This window comes from Adelges cooleyi, unplaced genomic scaffold, assembly GCF_023614345.1.
Source record: "Adelges cooleyi isolate 19-005CV unplaced genomic scaffold, UGA_ACOO_1.1 ACOO_flye_CR_arks_rails_tigmint_CR_PRNA_108, whole genome shotgun sequence".
Lineage (NCBI taxonomy): Eukaryota > Metazoa > Arthropoda > Insecta > Hemiptera > Adelgidae > Adelges > Adelges cooleyi.
The window spans coordinates 3,486,933-3,500,687 of NW_026095761.1; the positions used below are offsets into that span (position 1 = coordinate 3,486,933).

General features: G+C 29.6%; 1 protein-coding gene across 1 annotated transcript; it reads left to right on the forward strand.

Annotated features, from left to right (window-relative positions):
• Positions 1–8,937: 8,937 nt before the first annotated feature.
• Positions 8,938–11,809, forward strand: LOC126840596 (calsequestrin-2-like). The gene is made up of 5 exons (XM_050576453.1): positions 8,938–8,984; positions 9,095–9,141; positions 10,149–10,250; positions 10,755–10,973; positions 11,682–11,809. Exons 1-5 carry the CDS (start codon positions 8,938–8,940, stop codon positions 11,807–11,809), a joined length of 543 nt encoding a protein of 180 aa, XP_050432410.1.
• Positions 11,810–13,755: the final 1,946 nt, after the last annotated feature.

Here is a 13,755-nt window from a genome sequence, read left to right on the forward strand (position 1 = left end):
TTTTAATGATTCGTATTCATAAAAAAAATAATCTAATATTGTTATTCAATTTTCGACATTTGTATCGATTGATATTTGAAAAATGACTTTCGGGTATCATATTTTAATATATATATAACCACGTATAAATATATATATATTTTTTTTTTAAAGAATTAACAACTATATTTTATCTTTCTACAATGATTAAATAAATGTAGAAATAAATGTTTGCAACATTGTTAATATTTGTTATAAATTAAGGGTGAAATTGTTGTATACTTGAACTAAAAATTAGTTCCTGTACAATACCCGCTCGTTTATTATGTTCAAGTTTTTTTTTTTTTGTTAATTTGTTTTAATAATAATCAACCTAAACGGTATATGTACTTCTACTTTCTTTTTTTGTATACAACTTCTGTTCTAATTTTGTACTTTATTTTATTAAACTGTTTTTAAAGTATTCCATTGTGGTCAGTGGAAAATGTTTAATAATTAACTGCATAATTGTTTTTATAAAGTTACAGAACCTCTTTAAAATAAATGATGTATTTAGTTTAAACTCATAATAGATGTTTTCCTATGATATAACTTATCACAATTTTTTAGTACTCGATAAAAAAATGTTTCGATTTTATTCATTTATATGATTGATCAAAAATTATTTTTTACAAATTACTACAATTTCTATAGATTAATATTAATTAAATACAATAATAAATATATATTTTAAAGCTTAAAATGGCATATTCTATTTGGACAGCATTAACAACTCTAGACGAACAATTTTTTTATTTATTTCAACAATAATGTCTTTGGTATTTGTTTCCCCTAATTGCACTGCAATTTTCAAATGGGTTTTTTTTTTTTTAGAATTGTATAAGTACTTTATAATCTAGTTGGGTTGTGCCTTATAATTGTCGCTCGTTTAGTGTTCTCATTCGAATCTGTTTATCGACAAGTAACGGTAAATATATTTACGTTTTAAAAGGCTTTTAAACAATTGAGTTTTTTCTTTGTAAAACTAAACTAAATGTGCATTTTGATTTTGGATCAGATTTAAAAACCTCAATGTATGAACCATTACTAAGTTGTATCTTAACTCTTTAAACTTTATAAAATAATTATTAAATCTCGTTATTGACCAGTCAAAATTGCTAGCAAATTTATCTTCATATAAAAAGTCAATTGAATTTATAATTACACGCTTTCATTAAAAGTTGATAGCCCACTAGAAATTACCTACTAAAAAAATAAGTAAATATTGGGTTATTTTATAGTACTGTACAAAATAACACAAATAAAAATGTATTCCAAAAAGGAAAACTACAAAAATTTAATTAGTTACTGTGAAAATTCAATCTCTTCTTCCAATTGGCTAATGCACTCCAGTAATATTATAATATTTTGTTGATAATGTGTTAACATTAACGCAATTTACTAAAAAAAAAGTTTAATTTTTTTTTCAATTACCAAACTTTTTTCTTTACAAAACAAGAGGTTCTCTTTTTTAGGCTCAATGATTTTTTTTTTTTTAATAATATCCACATATGCTTCATAGCTGGATAACAATTTGAATATTGTACTGCAGCATAAACAACAATGTTTTCCAATAATAAAATTTTTAAATATCAATTACTTTTAAGAGATATAATATTATATATTATGTATCGAGTTACTTAATCACACGACGCCATCCTTAAACGACTGAATAAATTATTGTATATGTAAGATTTCATATAAGTGTATTATAATATTATATCAAGGAATTCATCAAGAAACCATCTAATGATGGCAGCGTTTTTTTGTACGACAGTGCAATTATTTCGGATCATAACCTTTGACCTTTTTGTCGAGTAGGTATTTAATTTTTACAATGTTATGTAATAATAAATAAATAAATGTACGTATAATCATATGGATTGATTATTCAAAAACCGACCGTTTTATACTTGATACTTATTTTTTCTTAATTAATGTTATCTTTTCAATAATTTATTGTTAGAAATTATAAAAAACAACAAATGGGTTGAGCCCGTCCCTTTTTTTTTTTGTTAATAAAACGTAAACTTGCACCTCAATAAATTACGATAGTTAGCAGCCTCGGTGATGTCATTGAAAATACACAGGCTATGGTCCACGGATGAGACCCACAACGATAACCCCGTGACACAACAATAACACTATAGCGAGTACGGACAACGAAAAAAAAATTTAAAAAATAGTAAGTACATTTAAACGTATACAGATAGGGCAGCATTTGAAACCAAATTTTATACGCCTCTAGTTTTCAAGGACTAGGATCGTTTTTGATGACTGAAGTAAAAGAGGTATTGTTCAGGGGCCATTTCCTATGTAGATGTAGTCTTCTATGTAGATATCTATTCAGAAATGGCATCATAGTAAAACAGTTAACAATTAGTTGTCAAATATTATAAGGTTAGGTTAGGTTCGGTTTTTGGCAAAGGCTTAGGAGATTCTTAAACTACCATCTCCCTCTTTGCCACGGTGACTCCCACTTAAGGCGGTATATTATGTAAATTTTAATTAGCACTTTTGGTTATAAATAAAAAATCTGTTCTTATCATAAATAATAAAATATCAATTCAAATAGCCGACGTCCCGCCAGTCGCCTAATCGTCTCTTCCATGGGATTCGTATAATACATCTGGCTCATAGACAAGCATAAAGGCGGCTTGGGCAGCGAGTGGCGTTGGCGCGCGTTTTTATCATGTCACGACGTTATCGTATCAAATAATAACGGTGACGGCGTGTGTTGTTTTTATTGCCGAGTTTGTACTTTCCTTAAATTAAACGTAAAATTATTATTATTATTATTAATTACACTGTTGTTCATTGTCATACGTGGTTTTTTATTCAATAGTGTTTCCCGGTGTGTCAAACGTTATCATATATATAGTAATAAAAATTAAAAACGGCGAACGGCGTGTTTTGTTTTTTTTGGTGAATTTTTGTCTTTGTAGTTTGTTATATTATATATATACAATTATATATTAAACGTATAATAGTTATTATTAATTACATATTTGTCCGTAATTCGCTCACGGTTTTCGTTCAAGAGAAATCGACGTGTTTCCCGGTGTGCAAACATTACCTATTAATATGCGTCGTTGGATGTCGGTACGTTTTTTAGATTTAGAATATATATAATAATATATAGTATAGTAGTATATTACATTTTGCTTAAACCAAATTATCAAATTAATTAGATGTACAAAATTCTTATCTTTTTCAAACCGCTGTGCGTGGTGATAACGATACATTTCATATTTTTTGTGGAAAAATTTGTTGACATATATATCTACTATTTATTTTCAATTAAATAACTTACTGACTTATTTTATAAATATGTAAATTATTTGTTTTAGGCCAATACTATAGTGAAATCATAACCGACGCGTGTCCGTTTAGAAGATTGATTGCTACTTCTATCTACTCTGTCTTTAACTAATACAATAAGTAGTTATTATTGTTACCATCGGTTACAACTGTTATCCTATGCCGTCACCGATTAATTTGCCTGCGGCCAACAGAGAACTTACACCGCAGAAGTTGATTTTTTGTTATTTATGAAGTATTTTTTAATAATTAGTGCCTATCTAATCTCTATACTCAACCCTAATTTAAATTGACAGTTTTTTTTTCATTATACAGTGTCTTAACCGACTTCTCTTAACGCTTTAGTTTCTAAACGTGCACACACATACGATACTGATGTACAAATAATTAAAACATTAATTATTTCACATTTTTTTGTTAAAGCTGTACAATTATGATCACTACATAGAATACAAATTATTTTAGTTTTTTTATATATTTTTTTTTAATGATATTTTATTTCACGTTAAATTAACATTATTTGAATACATTTTAATTATTTCATTTAGTAGGATGATTTACCTATATAAATATGTATGATCACTATCGAGTACTATCACTAACCGTTTAGGGTTTTTAAAATTGTTTTTTGACTTAATTTGTGGTTTTAATATTTTAACTTTGGAAAATTCAGACATTGTAGGTAAGCTATGTGGAAATCAACAATTCAAGCTAAAAAATCTAATAATTGTCATTAAAGTTGAAAATATAGTTTGTATTCTTTGAAATTGACAAACATATAACTTTACTTTTTTAAATCATGTATCTGATTTCACTTTCCAGATAATTTTTTTTTTAGGAAGTATTATTGTAAATTATTTAGTAGAAAAACATTTATATACCTATCTAAAAATAACATAATACATGGATTAATTAAAAAAAAGTTTACTGTTGTTAAAAATAATAATATATATATATATATAATGAAAAATATTTTTTTAAATAATAATAATAGTATATTCGATGCACTGAATAAAAATTGTTCGGATCTAAAAACAATCAATTTTTAGTTTTTTACACCTGGGGCTACTTTTGTGTGCTTAAATTTATATACATTATTGACATAAAATATCTATGTGTTCATTCCGCTCTAATAAGAAATAACTATATTATATGATCTAATTTATTTTAATCACATTATACATAGCAACATCTTATGCTATTCATATGCTCTAATCATTCCAGTTTTTACTCCCTGGCTTTATAATACTTATTCAACCAACGAATAAATGCATTTTTACACAGTCTTATAATAAAAAATTATAGGTATGTTTTTTAAAAGCATCAGCAGAAGTCCCTTTATCATCTTTTTAAATTCTTAAAACAGTTGTCTCTAGATTATTTTAGCGTTCAACATTTTGTGTTCTTAGACCGTTTTTATGAGTAGCAATCAAAAATCAAAAAAATTGTCTGAACATTTGTTTTTACTAACTATTTAATGTTAATTTTTTATATTATATGTATGTATATATATTTTTTTTTTGAGCTGCTGTTGATATAGCTTGAACTAAATTAGATACTTATTAATATTGATATTTTGGTTTTTTGGTGGTGTGATTTCAGACATAGGGCATTATTAAAACATAAAAATAAAATATTAATTTCAAATCATTTTATTGCATTTTAACATTTTGAAGCATGGTGGTATAAGTAATATACCACTTTTTCAAAAAATAGCCTACTCTCGCACAGTGGTATATATTTATTACCACCTTCATAATCATGTTCAGAGAAAATCGGAGATAAAAATGCTGTGCTTCAAAGGGTTAAAATTTATATTGAAAATCGACATTTAATTTACTATTTTATTATTTATAGAAGTATAATATAAGTATTCGCTCCACCCTAAAAAAGTATAGTAAATCTATAGATTTTGCTATATTTTTTTAAATTGATACTACATAATGAAAAATAAAATTATTTAAAAATTTTTTATTATTATCATTTAGTAGGATGAATTGTTGGTTAGCCATCTAAAAATATATCAACATATGGATTTATACCTTTCATGGTTTACTTAAAAAAGTATTAATGTATATATCAATTTATCTATTATGTATAAAATATGTCTGGATAAGTATCAAATAATTTAGGTATTTTATGCACTGAATATTATTATTATTATTATCATTTTGTACTCTGACCGTTTTTATAATCACCGCCGGACACTCGAATAATCAAAAATATTTGTTACAAATTATTTCAGACATTTCATTCATGTTTTGTACTCTTGAGTTCCCAAGTAACCGTCACACAAACATATCATTCTTCCACACTTTTAAACTTCTAATAACCAACAAACGTCAGACCTTAAGTATCAAAGTACCTTTAGCATTAAAGGTCCAGATCCAAAAACTAAAAGATTTGCATCGAGACATTTCATTTAACCTCTCTTTGGACATTTTTATAAGCTCTGCCAAATAGTCGATCAATAAAAATGTATTTATCACTCTTCACTTCTTTCCCTTTTAAGTTTTAATATAAACTAGACATTTCATTCATGTGATTTACTCTTGAATTCTTAAACACTTATGAACTTCTGTTAAACCACCAGACCTTTAATATACATATTTAATGCATTATGCTGTTGGTTACATTCTAAATGTACAGTACGTCATTACCGAATAGTGGCATAGACGGTGATTTCTGAACAAATAAGGATTTTAATTCAACCAATATCTAGACATATAACGTATACGTTTGAAAAAGTTTTGTTGCACATGGGAACACCATATCAGACATATAGCCGACTGACCTCTAAACATTTCTATCTATTTTTAACCATAGCTATTACCAAGCCCGTGAAGTAAACAACACCTCAAACAATTCAAATAAAAAAAAAAAATAATTGTACTTTAAGCAAGTAGCACACTCGCTTTAGTAGTAGGACATTTCTGATCTGACAGATAGCTAGACTTGCACTACAGTTAACCGGTACTTAGCTTGCAAAACACTTTTCCGAAACTAAGTATAAACTATGATTACTGGATAAAGGTACGATGAATTATAACGGTATACTTTAAAACGTAGTGAGCTGACTCGACACCGTGGCCGGCGTAGCCGGGCACCCCCCTCGGAACCGCTGTGTACAGACATATAACATACTACGTTTAAACAAATTTTGTTTCACAAAGGCAAACCTTAACAGACATTTAGCTGACTGTCCTCTAGACATTTTTATCTGTTTTCAACTCATAAAGTTAAGCGGGATTACACCAGCCTATATTGATGACGTGGTCTATAATATAACAACTTTTACCAAAGACAATTTCCATTATACACTTTTTCCCAATGGCCAGCTTCTTATCAAGTCTCTTTAACTTTTTAAAATTTTAATTTAAACTTAATTTTAAACCTGTTACCTCCTCATAGACTGTAGCCTACAAACCTAGGATATTTTTAGTTGGCGGAGCGAAGCGACGGCGCCGAGCGAGCGAATGCTAAAACACTCGGAGACCTGCCGTCCTTATCAGTTTTCAACACGAATTCCGCCCGCTGATAAGGAACTGGACATTGGTAGTAAAAATTGGTAAAAGTGGTAACAACCCAAGTAAGCAACACCGGACACTTGATATTTATTAACCGTCTAACTTCTAGACTATTCTTTTCAATTTAAAATTTAAAAAAATTACAGATACATAGCTAGACTTACTCTACACTTAATCAGTACTTAGCTTGCAAAATATTTGTCCATAACTAGGTATGAATTCTGATTACTAGATACAGCCTATAGGTACCGTGAATTATAACGTCATTCCTTTAAGACGTATTGCGATGGCTCGACACCGTGGCCGGCGCAGCCGGGCACCCCCCTAGGAACCGCTGTGCACTGACTTCCACATACCGTGGCCGGCGCAGCCGGGCACCCCCCTCGGAATCTGTGACCTCCCCGAAAATACTTTGCAGCGAGGGGACGTGAGCGTGCCCGGCGTAGCCGGGTACAGTACCGGGAATCTGTGACCTACCCGCCCGACTCGGGGGCCTGGGGGCGGAGCCCCCAGCTAGAGCGAAGCTCTAGTATTATAATAAAAGTATATAAAAAAGCCAGTACAGTGGGGCCGGGCATAGTGGGGACGGAGAGGTCACAGGTCTACAGATTTTATTATAACTGAATGTGATAAATCACTTTTAAATAAATGCTTTGATGCGAATCTGTGGATAGTATGTTCAAACCAGTTATAGCGGTTTAGAAGATATCGTAGAACCAGCAATAATGTACTTAAAATTTAATATTTAGTCTTGTGCAGGGTGGATACGATAAGGGTTGATCGTCTGTCTATAAAAATGTACTGTCATAGTTACCTATATATTGTAATTAACAATATAATGAAAATATTTTCAGTACCTAGGTATTGACTGTTGATTCACTCACACAAAGCAACCTAGAAACTGACTACGGCTAAAGTGTAAATTTACCCTATTTTTGGTGCTTTTCCTTAATAAAAAAAATTTTACTAAAGATTTTTGAGAAAATTGTATATGATATAGTTCCATTTTAGATCTACCTTCGGTCTAATTTTCAGAACTAAACCTCTAAAACTTTACTTGAAAAAGTGAAATAAAGAAAAAAATTCTACCCTTCTAGGGGAAAGGGTTTATGATATTTTTTTAGTTTGTTAATGTTCATCGATAGTACTATGTTTGAAGAACACCTCATATAAATTTGGAACTTTTTCGACCATTTTTAAAAAAGTTATAGAGCATCGTAATTACAAATTTTAAGTTGAAAAATTTGTAAATTGTTTGGGTGTTTTTCTCGATTTTGATAGGGAAGGGGTGACTTTTTTTAATTTTTGGCCTATTAAAGTACCTTTCAGGTTTATGGGCGTACCTTGGCTTTTGTGGTTCTCCCCAAAGGGGCTCCCCTACGACCACGGACCGACTAGTAGCGCTAGGCGCTAATTGCGGGCCGGGGAAGGTATGTCGCAATACCTTTCAGGTATGATCTCTGATCTATAGAGTTGCTACACGAAGAAATCGGTTCAGCGGTTTACGAGATATAAAAACCCATCATTGTAAAAACAATACCTTCTCAGCTCCGCACCGAAGCTAAAATGTTTTATGAAAATGTGTAATCTTTCTCGACACAGTACAAACCTGTGGCCACAAGTTACCTATAGAGAAGTTATTGTTATTTGATTGACATTTGCGTCATCGCTAGTATTTTTGATCAATACAGGTGTCTTTTACCGTGCAAACTTTAACTAGGGGTTATTGGCTTGAAATGTGAAGAAGTAAAAGTATATTTTATAGTTACAATTTTTTCAAATTTTTTAAATCAAATTACCATTTCTTGGCACTATACGCAGTATTGTACTATAACACCCGTTGAATATGCTCTAATTTTTTTACAGGCGGTTTACATTTTTTATTTTTCTTTGCCGACGTTCCGAATTTATCATTAGACTATTTGTTAACTGTTTTATTTGTACAAACTGTCTTAAAACCAATGTCGATTGTAACATAATCGTTGATTTTGGTCCTGTATAAGTATTGCGAAAACACTGCATATTTTAGTTCAGTCGAATTATTAACAGTATATTATAACAGGATAACACTATGAATATTAAAATTATTCTTTTGCTTAGTCTAGCAGCATACGTGGCGTAAGTATTTTTTCTAATTGTTACTTTTTCAAAAGTTTTGGAAATATTTTATTAAATCTAGAGTTTTCGTGTATTCATTTTTATTTTAAATATAAACGTTGGCCTTTCAGGTGTAGTGGTAGTAATGTATCTGACGAAGAAGATAACTTTGAAGAAGGTAACTATAAAACAAGATTTAGTATAAAAAAAATTACTGAATGAAGTCGGCCTATAGTGTGATCGAAGCATATTGGTGACGCGACGTGGGTATAATAGGTTTTTTTGGTAATTGTTATGACTAAATTTGTAAATAACCTTTGATGGGCAATTATGGATGGTAAAAACTGTTAATTATAAATAAAAACATATTTTAACTTTTGGATTATACGATTATTTGTGGTGATAAATAATTAAATTGAAATTTGAAAAAATAAATAGATGCATAAATAAATAGTATAAATAACCATAAACCCATAAATAACCATACAAATAATGATGAATAAATTACCTAACTATTATTCTTGATTAATTTAATTTAATCATGACTAACTTAAATATTTCCCACGATTAACTCTAACCATGGTTAATATTTTTAATCATTGTTATAATTTTTTTATTGTAATAATCGATTGATTAGGATATAATTAATTTGTATTAACCAAGTAGATTTGCAGAAAACAAAAAAACATAAAAATGTCTTATTTTAAAATCTGTTTATCTCCATTTATTTTGTAAAACGAGTTCTACGTAGTTTTTTAGCTAAAATCCTATTTTTCATTAAAAAATAAGTCAAACGCTAAATAATTGTTATAAACGCATAGACTAGTTTTTTTATAAGTTAAATGAAAACATAAATAAATAATTATTCCATTGTACAACAATTTTTTTTTAAGTCACTAAAACTTTATTCGGATGTATATAAACATGTTAATATTTTAATCATGACTAATATTATTCGCACATAAAAGTTAAAATTTGTATTACTGACTAATTTTGTTTATTATTATTAGATTAAAAAGTTAACTTTATATATTTACCTTAAATAAAAAATTCCCAACTGGCAACTATGCATGTCAATAATTTTTTTTGACAATAATTTATTAAAAGTTTGAACCGGTCGATTGAGTACATTATAAAGTTTTAAACAAATCAACTAATAACTAGTAATTTTGGACTACATTCTAGATAACTTGCAACTATTTGGGACTTCGCCGCAACCACTCGAATATAATAAATACATTTATTACAAAGGATTAAAAAATATGAAAAATAATCGCTATACCGACAGTAAGTAGAATTTTGTTATTTGGTATTTTCATTATCAACGCTAATCATAAAAATTTGGCATAGTTTACCCGAGTTTTTGTGATCCGAAATATCTATTTAGGGGCTTGTCATTTATCTATCAGTTCTATCTAAAACCATCTTTGTTGCTACATCGATTTTTTCATTATCTCATCTCTTTTTGTGTTATCCTATCGCCTGCTTTCACTTTTTTATCAGGACTTTCGCCTCCAGATCTCTATTGTGGTCTTTATTTGTTTAATTCTGGAATAAGGCATTGCTGTCTGGAACACTATTTCCTCGAACTCCATTATATATTAAAAACAGTAAACGTTAAAAAAACGGTCCATGATTAAACAATAAAAAAATACTATTGTACCTACGTACTGTTAGAAAGTAAATTAAATCGTACAAGACAATATTTATGAATGGTTAACTAAGTAATGATGATTTTTAATGATTTAAGTTATTATATTTTTACATTATACCCGGTTGATTTATCGTCAGGTCCAAATATATGTATATATGAAGAAGGAGTGATCATCAACAACAAAAAAATTCCAATGGATATTGGAAATAAAGAATTTCGTCCAATTGTAAAATATAATAAAAAGGATGGATTCACAGTCAACGGAAGAAAAGTTCCAGCAGATGCAGACGGAAATCCTTTAAATTCACAGAACGAAATTGGTGGCTTCGACTCTGAATGCCAAGGCCCAACAGAAGGTATAAAGAAATTTCATTACCTTAAGGTCGAAACAAATAAATCATTGGAACAGATAATTTTGTCATAAATAATATGTATGAATATCTTTCCTTAACCGTATATTAATTCTGAGAAAAATTAAATCGCGCAAAGCAGTTTTGAGGGGGAAAAATTGTAATTTATCCTATAGAAATGACTGTGATAGTCTGACAAAAAAAAATGGCAATCAACAAAGTATCCTCATTACTGTATTAATAAGTATGCATTATAGTTCAAACTCTAAATTAAGATTTTTCGAAAAATTGCCTATACTTTACTCCTTAGTAATGGCCGGTGTGGTGTCTCGGAAAAACTTTTAAAAAAAAAGTTTACAATTACACTTGACCCGTAGTAGGATAATATGCAATAGTGAATCAATAGTCAACAGGTATTTGAAAAACAATTTTATTATGTTGTGCAATCCGATAAATGGGAAAATACGGGTAACCTGACGTTTAGCCCTAACGATGTCCGCGCTGTAATACAAAATTTTTAATTTTAAACACTTTATTGTCATTACAATGCTTTTATCGATATTTGCGTTTCAACCATCTACAGATACCCATCGAAGCGTTTTACTATAACCCGCAATCCCAAGCACCCAAAATAAATCCTCTAGTTGCAATTATCCTCCGGCCTCTTATTCGCTGTCGAATGTCTTGCATTAATAGACGCATTAAATTTTATAGATGAAATTGAAGAAGATAATGATGACGATGACGATGACGATGACGATGACGATGACGATGACGATGACGATGACGAAGACAATGACAATGACAATTTTACATTAGGTAAATTAAAATCAAATGTCTGAGAAAATTTCTTAAAAAATGTTCTACCCGTCAGATTATTAAAAAAAATCCCGTCATTTTCCTAAGTCTATTATTTTCTTTTTTAATTTTTTCAATTTCGCTACTCACCTAGTTCAGTTACAATGCTTGCAAAAATGGTTTTCAAATTTGGTTTCTTACCGTACGTTTATATTACCTACAATTTCTAAAGAATTTGCCGTATAAGTTTGTAATTTTTTTTAAATATTTAAGTGCGTGTAATTTTTAATTAAGTAATGTAGTGATCTGCACACTTCCGATTAGCGGTTTAAGAAATATCGTGGGTCCTGATACAAAATTAGAAAAAATAAATAAAACCAAATAGAAATGCTAAAGAATAAAAAAGCTCCGGCGAGGACATGATAGGAGCCGAACTAATAAACAAGGGAGGGGAACTGATTGTTAATGATATGTGGGAACTAATTAAGAAAATATGGCAACAAGAACAGATACCAGAAGAATGGAAGGTAGCAGTAATATGTCCCATATATAAAAAAGGTGACCCACAAGATTGTCATAATTACAGGGGTATATCACTACTCAATGCAGCATATAAAATATTATCAAATGTTATCTTAAATAGACTGAAACCATATGTGAAAGAAATAGTAGGGGAATACCAATGCAGCTTTAAACCAGGAAAATCCACAGTTGACCCTGTGTTTACACTAAGACAATTAATAGAAAAGCATTACGAGTACAAGCAGAGACGTATTTAGGAATTTTGCGCCCCAGGTAAGAAAAATAAACACCCCCTTCCGAGCTATATTTCTTCATCAATAGGTGTATTTGTAAAAAAAAAACACATGATAGTGAAACCAATGCATTCTTCGCTAAACTCATAATCTGAAAGGTATATTAGGTATACATAAAAAAAAACGTTTTTAAAAACATACTTTTCTAAAAAAAAAAAAAAAATTAAAAGTGAACTAAAAAGTAAAAATAATTTTATTACAAGAACAATTTACCAATCAATTGTAGCATATTTTATTTTAAAATTAAAAATGTTTACGCCGAGCTTTTTCAATAAAAAACGCCATTAAAAGGCGAGCAAAAGCAGTAGAATTTACGCCGAGCGTATCAATGATATCATCATAATCTAACTTCTTTGTTAAATCTGACTCTATAGTTAAAACAGCCAAAGAATTTAGCCTTTCGTCGGTAGTACTTGATCTCAAATAGGACTTGACCATTTTTAAGACTGAAAAAGACCTCTCAGCAGAACAGTTAGATGTAGGACAAGAAACAAAAATTCGTAACGCAATTTCTACATACGGTTACAAATCTTTATTATAAATTGAAGTATTTTCAAACCACAATTTCGGCCCTTGTGTACACAAATGTTTTAGTTCATTTTTTTTTACTGCCATTTTTTTTTCATGCACTTGTTAGTATTATTTTTTGTACATTAAAAATGTTCAAAAGTTATTACAAATCATTAAAAATTGTAAATTTTATCGAATCAAATACACACGATTTGCGCACATAGATATTTTATTATTTTGCAACTACTGCCTTACCTAAATAGGCCGTAAAACAAATAGTAAGTTTTAATTTAAAAAAAAACCTTGCCCAAACGATTACAGAAAATGACTACGTGTATTAAGTATGACTGTTGACGGATATGCACAAATCAAAAAGCCAGTACAATGGGTTCGGGACTTGAGTTGGACCGAGCTGGTTGAAAGTGATCAAATCACTTTCAAATAAACGTTTTGATGCGACCCAGTAGAAGTACAAAAATCGATAATACTATTGCAATGACAATAATGATTTATGTATTTAACTTACTTTGAGATTATGGCTATGTAGCAATAGGTTTTTTAAAAACCCAAACTGCCACGTTTGGTTTTTTTGTGGTAGTTTACCATTTCAAATAAAATATTTCGTACTCCATTATGATAAATATGGCAATTTTCTTCTTTTTTTT